The following is a 15,964-nucleotide window of genomic DNA, read 5'->3' on the forward strand; positions in this document are numbered from 1 at the left end:
GCTGGGGCCACCAACTATTACCAAGAGAGGTCTTTGAGCTGGGTTAAAGGTTGCTTCTATCTCTCATCTCAATGTCCTGATCTCTGACAAATCTTCCTTTATGTCCTCAACTTTTAAAACATTGGAAATCCCTGAAGACTAGTTACATTTATTTTGAGTCCGATAGCCCATACTAAAAGAAGTTACCGAAGTTAATTAAGCTGTAATTATAGACCTTCCACATACATGTAAATATGCATGAAGCACACAGATCAATATTTCAGGATAGAGGAGAACAATACAGACAAGGCTGCATTTTCATGCCAGCACTGTGAAAGGCACACCAAATATCCACCAAAATCTGTCAATGCAAGCAAACAAAACATTCAAACATCCCCAGACACAATAAGCAACACTTCATGTCAGACTGTCCATCATCTGGAATTCACCGGAGACTCTTTTTACAACCGCAATATTCAAAAACTATTACAAATATTTAATAAGCTTTAACATTACAGTAACACGTACACTGATGTGACCTAAAAAATATAACACAATAAGTGTGTGTGATATAGTAATGATAATGATATAGTAACCATTTATAAGTACCAAAATATTAGGGCTGGGTAACTAGTGTTGGGTCTGAGAACATCTTGTAGAGTTTTAATTTTATGTTCTTTTTTAATCTCTCGTTACACACAACGTGGCATTTATTTTATTAAGTACAAATTTACTAGAGAGTTTTACAAGTCTGAGTTCATTTATAATTGAACTGAAGGCTGAACTTGATATTGAGTACCCCAAATGTAGTTACAGATTAATTATATCTCTATTTTTATTCACTAACTATATACAATATTCACTAAAGTCTGAAATTTTACCTTAAGTTGTAAGAAAGCAAGAAACAATATAAAAAATGAAAATCAGAGTTTCAAGAGATTCAACCTGCTTTAAGGCTACATGAAAAAAAAAAAACAACAACAAAAAAACAACAACAATGTGTCCATAAATTAAATCTTGCAAACCGCTGATACTGAGGAGTATCTCTCATCCCAGTATTACCCGTCTGGGTTTCCCTACACCCCAGTGAACATATGCTAATGAAATAATGCATGTGTCACCAAGCATTAGCCCACACAGGCATGAAATCAGAGCGACAAAAGCTATCTTCAGACTAATGAGGGAGATCTCCATATCTGCTGACCTTACTACACACGAGCCGCATTAAATTTTAGTTCAATTACATTACTCTTCTGTTGAAATATAACAATATTGTATTTTTAAAGATTAAAAGGACTTTAAAGAGTGCTTACCTTTGGTTTTCTGTTCAGTATCCTGTAAATGAAAGCAAGAGATGCATTATCACCAAAAGCCATGATATATTTCATTATACTTGTTCAGTGTAGTAGTTTACATGTTATTTGCATAGTATAATGAATATTCATACCATATTTCTGTAGCAGGCTGCTCTGACATTTTACTGCTAATAAATTATGTATTCCAGTTGTGTAATTCATTTATGGCTAGTCAACATTTTCTTAATAATCAAAAATATATAAATACAAGTGTATTAAATAAATGTGTGTATTAAATGTGTATATTAATAAAAGCATACACAAATATCAGCAAAGTATCACCAGAGTTATAAATGACTAGAAGGATGCATAAAAAAAGGATGTATTTTTTGAATCCAACTCATTAGTGTCATGTTCAGAAACATGATTACTACGCAAATATAGAGTGTGTTCCTGTTGTTGTTTGAGTGTTTTTTTGCTTACAGCCTGCAATTAACTTGATTAACATACTTTTAATGTACTGATACTTTGATAATAAAAGTCAATATTAACATTAAAATTTTTTTAATAAATAACACTACCAGACCTGATTTGGTACCCTGTCTGACTGACAGGTGGCGCTAAAAAAATTGAATTTGTTCTGAATAAGAACTGGTTCTTAATTCCCAACACTAGTCATTAATAAGAATGCTGTTAATATTATTTGATGTACTGATTGTGCTTACTAAAGAAATACTTGACAGTTACATGTCATTGTTTTAATTTAAATTTAATGCATATTTTTATTATTTAAAAAAAAAAAATCGATTCACCTAACTATCGCAATTCTTTTAAAAACGATTTAAAAATCGATTGGTTTACCTCAGAATCTATTTATATTTAATTGTTTTACTTTTCCTAAGAGGTAGTGGGAAGAAGTTAGCGCTTCTTAATTCCAACAGAGGGCGAAATGTATAGGTGTGTTCGGCTTGAAGCAGCACAGCGCAGACGATCAGCTTACGACATCAAAGTACTGCAAGAGCAATTCAAAAGCATGCGGAGCCGTCGGTTCTCTGTAGCTCTCGTGGTGCTTTGATGTCATACAACGATCGTTCTGCATGCGCAGTGCCGCTGCATTAGATGACGTCATATACGTTTCAAGCCGGCGCAAGAAAGCAAAACTATGACAGAGGCAGTAGATCAAACCTCTTCCAGAATTCTTTCTACACTTCAGATTTTACACACTGCCGGGAAAACATGACTAAACCGATATGCAAAGTAACATAGTACTTTATTTTATTTCAGAAAATATTTTTTCTACTCATTTTGTTGACTATTATATTCATGTGCAAGTTCAGGGTTTTGGTACTTGAAAGTTTCATGGTTCAAGGAATGCACTGTGTATCAGGAGTGGGCACTATACCGGTATTAACGTGACTGATAATACCGACAATTATGTCGTGCCATGATATGGATTTTGCTATACCGTGGATACCGTTACATATTCATGGATTTCATTGGATGGATAGACAAAGATTTTTTTCACCGCGGTCATTACTGCGTCATCAGAGAGAGAGAGAGAGATGCCCCGCTTGATCGGACATAAATCAGAACTGAATAGTTTTGCTACAAACACAAGATCAGCTCTCCGGAACTGCACACAAACTGGATTACAATAATTTCCCAAAATGTCTGTAAAGGGTCTCCAGGACAGAGACGCAGAACACGGAAACAAAGAGAGAAAATACTGTAGTAGTTCAGCACAAGATCAATGTTCACAATGCTCGAAATATAGTAAGAAAAATATAAATAATAAATTGGGGGCAGGGGGTTAATATGAATGAGTATCTGAAGGGAACTCTCTTCAGAAAACTTTAGATGGCATTTTCTTTTTCTCTTACCTCCGTGACTGTGTTCATAAGCGCAGTGCAGAGCAGCTTTATTTACAGCGTTAACCAAAGGAACGCTAAATTGAGGCCATAAGCGCCTACTAAAATGTTATTCCAATTTTTTTTTCTCATATCGCGATATAATAACGATATCGTCTGGACAGTGGATTTAGCTCATATTGCCCACCCCTACTGTTTATGTGTATGCTCCTGAAATAAAAGTTCAGAAAGATGTGATGCATTGTTTTTGTTAATATGACTCATCGGCAGATTAGCATATCCTCCCAGCCCTAAATTTTATGTAGCATTTTAAATAACATGTTCAAGATCATACAGTGGGGGAAAAAAATTATTTGATCCCCTGCTGATTTTGTATGTTTGCCCACTGACAAAGAAATTATCAGTCTATAATTTTAATGGTAGGTTTATTTGAACCATGAAAGACAGAACAACAAAAAAATCCAGAAAAACGCATTTCAAAAAAGTTATACTTTTGATTTGCATTTTAATGAGTCAAATAAGTATTTGATCCTCTATCAGTAAGCAATATTTCTGGCTCCCAAGTGTCTTTTATACAGGTAAGGAGTTGAGATTAGGAGCATTCTCTTAAAGGGAGTGCTCCTAATCTCAGTTTGTTACCTGTATAAAAGACAACCTGTCCACAGAAGCAATCAATCAATCAGATTACAAACTCTCCACCATGGCCAACACCAAAGAGCTGTCGAAGGATGTCAGGGACAAGACTGTAGACCTACACAAGGCTGGAATTGGCTACAAAACCATCGCCAAGCAACTTGGTGAGAAGGTGACAACAGTTGGTGCGATTATTCGCAAATGGAAGAAACACAAAATAATTGTCAATCTCCCTCGGTCTGGGGCTCACCTCGTGGCATTTCAATGATCATGAGAACGGTGAGGAATCAGCCCAGAACTACACGGGAGAATCTTGTCAATGATCTCAAGGCAGCTGGGACCATAATCACCAAGAAAACAATTGGTAACACACTACGCCGTGAAGGACTGAAATCCTGCAGTGCCCGCAAGGTCCCCCTGCTCAAGAAAGCACATGTACAGACCCATCTGAAGTTTGCCAGTGATTCAGAGGAAAACTGGGTGAAAGTGTTGTGGTTAGATGAGACCAAATTCAAGCTCTTTGGCATCAACTCAACTCGCTGTGTTTAGAGGAGGAATGCTGCCAATGACCCCAAGAACACCAACCCCACTGTCAAACATGGAAGGTGGAAACATTATGCTTTGGGGGTGTTTTTCTGCTGAGGGGACAGGACAACTGCACCGCATCAAAGGGACGATGGACGGGGCCATGTGTACCGCCAGGGCCAGGGCAATGAAGCCAGCCAGGGCATTGAAAATGGGTCGTGGATGGGTATTCCAGCATGACAATGACCCAAAACACAAGGCCAAGACAACAAAGGAGCCTCTCAAGAAGAAGCACATTAAAGTCCTGGAGTTGCCTAGCCAGTCTCCAGACCTTAATCCCATAGACAATCTGTGGAGGGAGCTGAAGGTTCGAGTTGCCAAACATCAGCCTCGAAACCATAATGACTTGGAGAGGATCTGCAAAGAGGAGTGGGACAAAATCCCTCCTGAGATGTGTGCAAACCTGGTGGCCAACAACAAGGTTTTGCATTTTTTGAACTTGGTGAGACATAACACCTCATAGCACCTCATATTTGTTTTGGGGGGGTTCAAAATTGTACCCAGCCCAAGATAAAGGCATGACTCAACAAGCACCAACCAAAAACAAAACTCAGCTTCAAGTCTTAAAACACATCCTGCCTCATAATCTCGACGAGGCCCAGCAGGGGCCTGGAGCGAATCGTATTGGCACAAACAGTGGCCTGCTAATCGAGTGGAAACAGACTACAAACGGCCCTCTGTCAGAGAGGAGGCTAGGGGGAAGAGGAGTCAGAGAAGGGAGCAAGGCCAGTGTGCTAGTTTACATTCCCTGGTGCCCTTCCAGAACTGTTATAAAGACTGTTCTTTTCTTACAGCCCTTTTAAGTACAGAACACCAACTTCAGAACACCCGGGTTCTGAATAAAGATACTAAAGTACTCAATGTGCATTTGCTGAATCCCAAAAGATCTAACCACTGATTTAAACAATAATTACAAATTCTTAATAGGAAAGAATCTTGAGAGATGAAAAATTGTTAAAGAAAAATCAGAATCTGTTGTAAATTATATTAAAATAAACTCTGTGGGGTTGCACAGTATATCTGTAGCATATCATTTAGTCTAAATACAAGAGACTTTCTAAAATGTATCGATATCAGTCCATATTGGATTCGATATCAGTCCATATTGGATACTAACTGTGCACGATATTTTCAAGTTTGTGCTCGTCAGATTACTGGTATTTGTGCCATTATTTAACGCCCCCAAAAAAGCATGTCTTATTTTGCGCTTGAAATGGCTGCAATTGTTGTTGCTAGGAGGAGGCACTGCAGAGAACAGAGAGTGCGTGGTAGAAGGGAGAGGATTTTTTTCCCACACGTATTAATTTATTTGTAATACCAGAAGAACACATTATCCGAACATATCATTTGGCAAGCCATGTTATGTTTAATTTGCTTCAGGAAATAAAAGATGACTTAGAACCTTCAAAACTTCTAGCAAACTTTAATTTTTTGGTCTCCAGATGTTTTCAATGCCCTGTGACTTCTTTATTTCTTTATTTGCAACTATGCTAATTTGCGCTGCGCTTGGTATATTTCGTTAGTCGATATGTAACTAAGATGTTGCTTCTGTGTTCTTTAATTTGCGCATTGTTAGTAAATCACCTGCAGAAATTTCCCCTCCCATTGCAGCTGTTTTGGAATTGCGCTCTCGCACTACTTTGCCCTGTTTAATAAAACTGGCCCTTTGACTTTAAGGAAAACAGCAGATAATTTTATCCATCATTGTCATTCATCAGTTATTGGCCTTATATTAAAAAGAATAATATGTCTTCTCAGTGCAGACTACCAGAAGTGTTTTTTTCCCTAGTTTTTTATTTTATTTTTTATTTTATTAAAAAAATTATTAAAACACTGACCGTTTTCTGCGCAGTATCCTTCTTTGTCTCTTCTTCTTGTTTTTTCTTTTTCTTTTCTTCCATCAAATGGTTCTCTCCTTGTGAGGTTCAGCTTCTCTCAGCTAGAAGACAGACACAGGTGAATCATTAATAATTGTCAGGATGGAAGACCCATCCCACGAGACCATGCAAGAGGACTATAGGACTATAGTGGACTGCAGGATCTGCAAAACTTTAGACAGTAAAAGAACAGATACAAATGTTTCCAAATACAACTTTATCACGCACTCATTTAAATTATGAAGTGGGCGAAGGGTGTATGATTAATCAAGCCTTTATTTAATGTATCTGGAGACTGGTAATGATTTCTGAGACCCAACCTGAGGCCAAATTGAGGGCATCAGTCTCTATGGTAAGTCTTGTTAAGTTCAACACTGCAGTGACCCAAATCCAATAAAAAGGCCCTAAAAGGCCATGGTAAAACTCTGACCGTGCATTGATTTGACAAATTGATTGTGCTACAGGGATCCATCCACATTTTGTCAGTGCCAGTGGGTATCCTGACTTCACTTATCTCACTCATGCACAGTTTAGAAACCATGACCTAGCCAAGTGAACAGACGATCCTCATCTTTCCAAATGTAAGACTGAGCACATTATATTACACACTAAATCTAAACGCATTTTCCACCCAACAACACACAATGAGATCTCATTCCACTGACAATGCAAACATTAAAGTCACAAGTCAGGTGTTAATTCATAAACAGCTCTATCATACACCAAAAATAATGGGGAAGGTGTCCTGTTGTGTTGCCAGTTTGTAAAGGAAAAGCTGTCAATCAGTGAAACTGCAAGTGACAACAGTGCATTGTACTTAGAAACAACGCCCTGGCAGAGAGCCATGGCATGGCTGGACCAACGCTTAGAGTTGCCAATCAGCTGTCCTGATTTACCCTCTGGCTCAAACCCATCCCATTGGCTAGTAAACTTATCCCCACTTTTGCTGTCCAATCAGAACACAGGCGTTTGAGCGATTGCCATTCACATTACCTCTTGGCAGAGGTCCAGAGCGAGAAGATAGGAAGCTGCAGTGGATCATGTTGAAATTACCCAGTGCATTTTGTAGAGGGGGACACTGAAAAGCTTTTATAAATATCCCACACCCTTTGTGTGCTGGAATTTTCCAAAGCCTACCAGTTCAGCTGTTCATAAAATATAGCCATCTGCTCCAGACAATCGAGCTGATACAATGCCATTAGGACACGTGTAAACATACCGTGTTCTTTGATTCTGATCAATTTGTTTTTAATGGCAAGAACATACATTGTTCTTGCCATTGTTCTTGGTTTGATCCAAGATGACGCCGCTCATGGCAGCCTCCGTGGCGTCGTCCGCAGTTGTTTTTATGTTTTTGTTAGTTTGTCCTGTCTTTAGTTATATCCCTGCAATCAGTTTCACCAGAGACGAATTGCTGGACATTCACAATACACACCACCCGATATTTCACTGGTTTTCGATTATTCGGATGTTTTGCTGGACATAGTAGTCGGCGGAGCGGCGGCGCTGATCAAACGCAGGACGCGCAGATGGGGGAATCGAGACGGCACGCTCGTGAAGCTCAGACAGCACGGATTTCGGACAGCACTGCCTAGCATCCATCTGGCCAATCTCCGCTCTCTACCCAACAAAACGGACGAACTCCTTCTGCTCTCCCAGACAAATAAGGATTTCTCACACTCTGCTGCTCTGTGTTTCACGGAAAACTGGCTGAACGACAGCATTTCGGACAGAGCACTTCATCTGCCGGGCTTTCAGCTGTTTAGAGTGGATCGCGACGCAGAATCAACGGGGAAATCCTGTGGCGGCGGGACATGCTTTTACATCAATGAGAGGTGGTGTACAGATGTAACTGTGTTAAAGAAGATGTGCTGTTCCGATCTAGAAGTGCTTTTCATTAAATGTAAGCCTTTCTACTCGTCCCGGGAGTTTTGCTCGTTTACTCTCGCAAGCGCACGTAAGCTCAGCTTTACAGAAACTCGCTGATCTGATCACAGAGACTGAGCAACAACACCTGGACTCTGTTTTAATCATTCTCGAGGACTTTAATAAAGCAAATCTCTCCCGTGAACTGCCAAAATACAGACAGCATGTTACATGTCCCACCAGAGACAGTAATATATTGGATCACTGTTACACAGCAATAAAAGATGCATATCACTCTGTCCCAAGGGGAGCTTTAGGACTCTCTGATCACTGTTTGGTTCATCTTATACGGACCTACAGGCAGAAACTGAAATCAGCTAAACCTGTTTTAACGACTGTTAAAAGATGGACTAATGAAGCAGAGCGGGATTTACAAGGCTGTTTCCACCTCTCTGATTGGAGTGTTTTTGAAGCTGCTGCAAACAATCTGGACGAGCTCACAGAGACTGTAACATCTTATGTCAGTTTCTGTGAAGATGTGTGCATTCCTACCAGGACTCATCTAACTTACAACAACAACAAACCGTGGTTCACTGCAAAACTCAGACAGCTCCGTCAGGCTAAACAAGATGCTTACAGGAAGGGGAACAAAGTCTTGTATAAACAGGCCAAATACACACTGGAAAAGGAGATTAGAGTGGCAAAGAGGAATTATTCTGAAAAAATAAGGATTCAGTTCTCTTCCAGTGACTCGGCATCAGTGTGGAAATGTCTGAAAGAGATCACCAACTACAAGACACCATCCCCCAGCACTGTGGAGAATCAACAACTGGCAGACGATCTGAATGAGTTCTACTGCAGGTTTGAAAAAACACCCCACACCCACCCTGAACACCTCTCCACACAACCATTAATACCTCCAGCAACCCCCCTCTCCCCCACACCTGCAATTCAGATCAGCGAAGATGATGTGCGCCAGGTCTTCTGGAAGCAGAAAAGGAAAAAAACACCAGGCCCAGATTGTGTAACACCAGTCTGTCTGAAATTCTGTGCTGACCAGCTGGCCCCCATCTTCACACAGATCTTCAACAGATCACTGGAGCTGTGCGAAGTCCCTTCATGCTTCAAACGCTCCACCATCATCCCCATCCCAAAGAAATCCAAAATTACAGGACTAAATGACTGCAGGCCTGTGGCTCTAACGTCTGTGGTAAGGAGCTGGCTGTCTGGTGCAGTCTTAACAACCTGGAGCTCAACACGCTCAAAACTGTGGAGATGATCGTGGACTTCAGGATAAACCCCGCTGCACTCCCCCCACTCACCATCATGAACAGCACTGTGACTGCAGTGGAGACATTCAGGTTCCTGGGCACCACCATCTCCCAGGACCTGAAGTGGGACATTCACATAGACTCCATTGTTAAAAAGGCCCAGCCGAGGTTGTATTTCCTTCGCCAGCTGAGGAAGTTCAACCTGCCACAAGATCTGCTGAAACAGTTCTACTCCGCCATCATTGAATCTGTCCTCTGCACTTCAATAACTGTCTGGTTCAGCTCAGCTACCAAATCTGACCACAGCAGACTAAACAGTTCTACTCCACCATCATTGAATCCGTCCTCTGTACTTCAATAACTGTCTGGTTCAGCTCAGCTACCAAACTAACCACAGAAGACTACAGAGGGTCCGGACTGCTGAGCGAATCATTGGCACAACCCTCCCCACTCTCCAAGAACTGTACTCATCCAGAGTGAGCAAAAGGGCTGGCAAAATCACTCTGGACCCCTCACATCCAGCACACTCCCTCTTTGAACTGTTGCCGTCTGGTCGACGACCAGAACGGCCAGGCACATAAACAGTTTCTTCCCTCAGGCAATCCATCTCATGAACACTTGACAATAATTGTGGAACACACACTATTTATACACTTATTTAACTAACACACATACTTAGTCTTAGTCTACATTTCAATTTGCACATACTATACCTGTACATAAAAAACTGTCTATTGTAATATACCTGTACATACAATTGTCAATTTGTACATTGTTATTCCTTATTTACTTGTTCTATTTTTTAATTCTTCTTTTTATTATCTGTGTTTTTTGTTCTGTCACTGTCATTCTGTTGCACTGTGGAAGCTTCTGTCACGAAAAAAAATTCCTCGTACGTGTAAACATACCTGGCAATAAAAGCTCATTCTGATTCTGATAAAATATTCAATTTCTTGGCACAGATTATAATTTATTCCAGGTTTTACTTGCTCAACCTCTTAAATAAATGTAAAAATACATTGTCTCTGATGTGTTCAGACCATAGACTGTAAAAAAAATGGAAGTAGTGTCTGTGACCTCACTCCTAGGTTTCTGAAGAGCATTTTTTAAGCCTAAAGTGGGCGGAGCCGACCGCCACCATCTTGGAAACGCGTCACCGCACGTCACTCCCGGATAATCGAAAATGGGAAAAAAGGTGGGACGTGGGTGAAGCTGAGCTGAAACCACGCCCCTCTATAGTGACAGCAGTGCTGCCGTGCAAAGACAAAACACCATAACTTCGTTTTTGGTTGAAATGAGTTATTGATCATTTTGGGACATTAATGACCTTTATCATGTGTTTATCATGGAGAAAAGCCCCGGAGAAACCAAGGCAGAACACAGTATAGCTAACATCAGTTACAGCTCTTTGATTTTGTTTTTGACCGCTCAAATTAAGTTACGGTGCTCTGCATTTGTTTGCATTCGTTCGTCAATACTGTGCCAGCCTGGAGTTAGACGGTATTCTGCCTTTGTTTTACTTTCCATTATGCCATGGTCTGTCTGAATACTCGATTCTGATTGGCTGGCAGGTGTTGATTAAATTCGTTGAACTGCACAGGTAGTTCCAGGTCAGTTTAATCATGTTCTATATTAATGCACTTCCTATAAACATTGGTAACCATAGTAACATACAGTTACAGTTGAATAGTAATACAGACGAAAATAACAGTCATTTTTATCGTTTCGGTCAAATATTGCAGCGCAAATATTATTAACATCTTTAATATGTGAATGCTGGCAAATGACCATGGCATAAAACGGGTTCTTCGCCTCCACGTCGTGCATTCAAATCGTTTAATGCACAGCTAGCCGTTGATTATCCCTTACTTAAAGTCTGCCACGTTTAAATTACGGTGTAACCTAAGTACTTTTATAGCCTAGATCTATCGGCACTTCATTAGACAAACAAATTAGATACTAGATCGCGATCTAACAAACTGCTCCATATAACAAAGCACTGTAAGCAATAACGATTCGATAACTGGGCAACAATAATTAATCGTAAATAATCTTTAAAGTGTTTTTCTTGCAATTAAATCCTTTTCCTTCCTTTTCTTGTAAGTTGACAAAATCCATTGCAATGAACGCCATCGGAGATGTTTAATTCACAATCATTCGGAGCATTATCCCTGCTGGCATTCACATCAATCCACAAGTTGTTTTTAAGGCCGGGACACACCAAGCCGACGGTCGGCCGTCTGGCAAAGTCGGGCCGACGGCGAGCGACGGTCGGGCTAGTCTGTTTGGTGTGTTCCACTCGTCGGCTGTAGTTTGCCCGATTCAACATTCAACATGTTGAATCGGCGTCGGGGCCGTCGGCGCAAGTGAGAACTCTGAATGGATGTTCAGTTTAGCGAACGAGTCAGTGTCCTAGAATTAAAGCGCATGAAAGTGCGTATAATAGCACGCCAAATAAAAACGAAAACTCGTGGTATTGATACGCAAAAATGGACTTTTGGACGTGATGGGTAGGATTAGGGTTGTGGTGTAGATGCGTATCATATGTAAGCGAAAACTGCATATATCTTTGTGTCGGTTTCTTCTTTTGAATGATGAATATATACTGTTGATAGAGCTGATATGGACAGCTCGTTCCTCTCACGCACACGCAGAATGCACGTGTTAGTTTGCCGTCGGCTGTAGTCTGTGCGGTGTGTTCGAGCGCAGCTTTTTGGTCCGACGCTGCCGACGCGAGGCGACAACACCGTCGGCTTTAGTCGCTGCTAGTTCTTTGAAATCGGCTTGGTGTGTCCCGGCCTTTAAGCTATTTTAATTCAGTTCAATGTAAAAACAATAGGCTAAGTATGACTTGCATCCTTTAATGTTAGCGAACATTGAAAATTAATTGGTTGCAAAACGGTATCCACTCACGTTTAACTATTTGTCTGGTTGTTATGGTCAGAAAAAAAAAGAATCTCATTTCTAGATAGCCTAGCCAATGATCACTAGATTTTATCCAGATGTTACTATAATGATTCTGTAAATGGTGATCAGCACCCTATATAATGTGGAAGTTACTGCCTTTTGCCTTGGCGTGACATCTCACTTTTCACAGACAGTGCAAAAGCAGAATACAATATCAATATAGCGGTAAAAATCAAGTTTGAGATCATTTTCATTAAAACATCCAGATTCCAAATTGCCAGATTCCCAGTGTCCTACCTATAATTACTTTTTCTGTACAAATAAAAATCTTTAAAGCCAGTTTTCTAAGTTTCACACTCTGGAGCAGAGCGGCAGTCCACCTGTCACTCAAGTGGCCACGCCCTTAATTATGCAGAAATTTAAGGCTTAATATAATTTAAACGGATGAGTTATAAAAAAAAATCACCCCCCTCACAGTTGTCAGGAAGGGCAAAATTAGCTATATAGACCAAAACCAATTTTTGTACCAGGCTGTAAACATATTTTATTCTGCTGTAAAGTTGGGCATTTTAACATGGGGAGTCTATGGCACTGACTCCCTTTTGGAGCCCGCCTCCAGCGGCCAGTCGATGAATTGCAGTTTTAGTCACTTCCGTGTTGGTTTCAAGAGAGGGAGCGGGAGGTTGCCGTTTGGTTCACTATATAGACTGGCGTGGTTTCAGCTCAGCTTCACCCACGTCCCGCCTTTTTGCCAATTTTCGATTATCCAGGAGTGACGCGCGGTGATGCGCTTCCAAGATGGCCGCGGTCGGCTACGCCCACTTTAGGCTTCAAAAAATGCTCTTCAGAAACCTACGAGTGACGTCATGAACACTATGTCCATTTTTTTTTTTTTTACAGTCTATGGTTCAGACATATCTTAATCAATATAGTGTAAATATACATAATTTCATTCTGTTTTTTTTATATTAATATAAATATTTTTGAGGTTTATACATTTTTTCCCTTCATCAGAAGAACCATCATTACACAATCTAGGGCATTAATTCTACAGTAAATTATCAAGCCAAGTTTATCACTAAATGGACACAAGGACAAATTATATTTAATAGTTTACAATTTATATGACCTAACAAGACAGTGGCAAGATTCAATTTGGATATCTGGATTTCTGCTTTTATAACTCATAAAATGTGGCCTGATCTTAATTTAACTCACAATTATAGACAAATGCAAATTGACAACTAATAATACACAAACAATTGTACTTTTCACATTTTCATTACAGTGCAGGGTGAAGAAAGTCAATGAACCCTTGACTTTAGTAACTTGCAGATCCTCTTTTAGCAGTGAAACCTCTACCAAATATTTTCTGTTGCTTACATGACTTTTGACCTATTTTGGACCATCCCTCCCCACAAATCTGTTTCAGTTTATCAATATTTCTGAGCAGTCATGCTAGAACAGTCCTCTCTATATTATGCCACAGCATCTGCATTGGGTTAAGGTCAGGGAAACACATATTTTCCTCCCCCCCCAGCCATTCTTTAGAACTAAAAAATAAACTGTTGTACTGACATTCTCCAGTAATATGTCTTGATACACATTGAATTCATTGTTCCTTCAATGGCAGCAAAGTAGCAATGTCTGTTCTGTAACAGTTCAGAATTTCTTACATTTGTAGACAGGGCACCCAAGCAACCCATACTTCCATTCTCATCTCCAAGTGACAATTATCTTTTGGGGATGTCATAAAACAGAGGTTTACTTACTTTTTCCAGCCGGCCTTGTCAACAATGACTCGATGTCTTAAACATTTTTTAAGTAAAGAAAACTGTTTGTGTGTTATTATTAAGTCAGATTGTGCTTGTCTTTTATTGTGAATTAGATAAAGATTATTTTGAGTGATCGATGCAGAAATCCAGATATTTTCAAAGGGTTCACAAACATATTCTTGCTACTGTACTAATTGTAACTTATTTTATATATTTGGTAACACTTATTTTAAGAACCAATTCTCAATATTGACTATTGAATACTACTAGCATATTATAGCATAGAGCACGTATTAATGCCTTATTCTGCATGACAATATTTTAGATTCCTTAATACAAAACCTGCACCTAAACCTAACCACCTTATGAACTATTAATAAACAGCAAATTAGTAGTTTGAGGCAAAAGTCGTAGTTTAAAGTGAATATGCGTTCCCTGATCTCAAGTGTTACCACACATTTTTTACTGAAATCTGTTTTTAATATGAAATAAATGAATAAATAAATACCACACCGAGATTTCTGAGTCATAGACTGTTGAATCAGAGTATTAAATTGAAACAGATGGATTCTTGAAAATGAACTAAACATAACATCTGAAATACCCAACTTAAAACAACTTTTCTTTAGTCCTTTCACCATACCCACCAAAGTAAAAAACTCTTAATCCTATTTACATTTATGCATTTGGCAGATGCTTTTATTCAAACTGACTTACATTGCACTGAAGGTACAATTTGCCAGTTCATGCATTCCCTTGCAATTGAACCCATGACCTTGGCATTGCTAGCACTCTACTCTAGAAATAAGCATCACAGTCAATGTTATTTGTTTACAATTAACAAAGTTACACCAGAATGCGCAAAACATTCACCAATGGAAACTGACTAGTGATCAACCGATACTGATTTTTTTTATAACCGATACGATACCAATTATTTGCATGTTTGTGTGCCCTATATGTTTATGTGCCCGATATATGCATAACCAATATTTATTTACTGTTATAAAGTAATAAATGACTGAGTGAAGCAAGTCCATAGCCTACTTCACTTTGGTTTTTCCTCCTTTCAGTCATCTTAAAAAAAAAAAAAGGTTAAAAATGATGAGGTTAGAAAGGTTAGAAATGAATTTATAAAAAGCATCAGCGGCAACACTGATATTAACAATAAGCAAAATAAATGGAGAATGGAGAAAACAAATAAAGAACAGGAGTCATATCAACTTCATTTTAAACTACAGTTTTAGTAGGTTTATAAGCTGTTTATTAGGCTAAAGAGTGAAGAATAATTCACTGGATAATGCTAATTCACTGAATAATATTCTCTGGAATATTGAAATATAACAAACAAAACATCGTATTTTATTGCATTTCTCAACTGATATGTTATATCAGAATTATTAATAAGTTTTTGTCATTCTAGATTATGAAATGCCTTTATTATAAATTTTGTTTATTAGCGAAATAATGGTTATATAGTAAATGTTAATATAATTTACTGTTTTAAACAAAGAATCTTGTTAAAAGTTACATGCGGTGGCCGTGCTGGAGCATTTCCTGAGCATCAACCGCTGAGTGAACAGCAAAATGAAAGCGGCTTCACGAGACTAATGAGCATATACAACAGCGCTTTCCAACATGCGCTCATTCAAGTCTGCATATTATTTAATTCAGGCAAAGTTACATCTTTATTGGGACAGACTGAAGGATTATCTTATGTGACTCCGTGAGTTGGTCTCTATTTCTTAGAGCCAAGCTGCATAAACTGCATATCAGGCATTTATGCAATACATCTAATTTGTGCATTAATGGCCGTTATGTTAAATAAAGTTTACTAACTACAGCAAATCAAGTAGGCTACCTGTGCACACCGTTGTTGTTGTCTCGTCTCCCCTCAGACGCGCTGCA

At 39.2% G+C, this 15,964-nt stretch overlaps 1 protein-coding gene across 4 annotated transcripts in view; it reads right to left on the reverse strand.

Annotated features, from left to right (window-relative positions):
* tnrc6c2 (trinucleotide repeat containing adaptor 6C2) overlaps nucleotides 1-15,964 on the reverse strand; it is a 63,446-nt gene that overhangs the window by 42,072 nt on the left and 5,410 nt on the right. For all 4 annotated transcript variants that reach the window (XM_058777857.1, XM_058777858.1, XM_058777860.1 and 1 more), the window contains 2 exons: nucleotides 6,199-6,299; nucleotides 1,293-1,314 (listed from right to left, as the gene is read on the reverse strand). In XM_058777857.1, coding sequence (XP_058633840.1) covers nucleotides 1,293-1,314; nucleotides 6,199-6,261 — 85 coding nt within the window. In that variant the 5' untranslated portion in view covers nucleotides 6,262-6,299. The remainder of the gene's footprint in view (nucleotides 1-1,292; nucleotides 1,315-6,198; nucleotides 6,300-15,964) is intronic.

Source organism: Onychostoma macrolepis, chromosome 06 (assembly GCF_012432095.1).
Source record: "Onychostoma macrolepis isolate SWU-2019 chromosome 06, ASM1243209v1, whole genome shotgun sequence".
In the NCBI taxonomy this organism is placed as follows: Eukaryota; Metazoa; Chordata; class Actinopteri; order Cypriniformes; family Cyprinidae; genus Onychostoma; species Onychostoma macrolepis.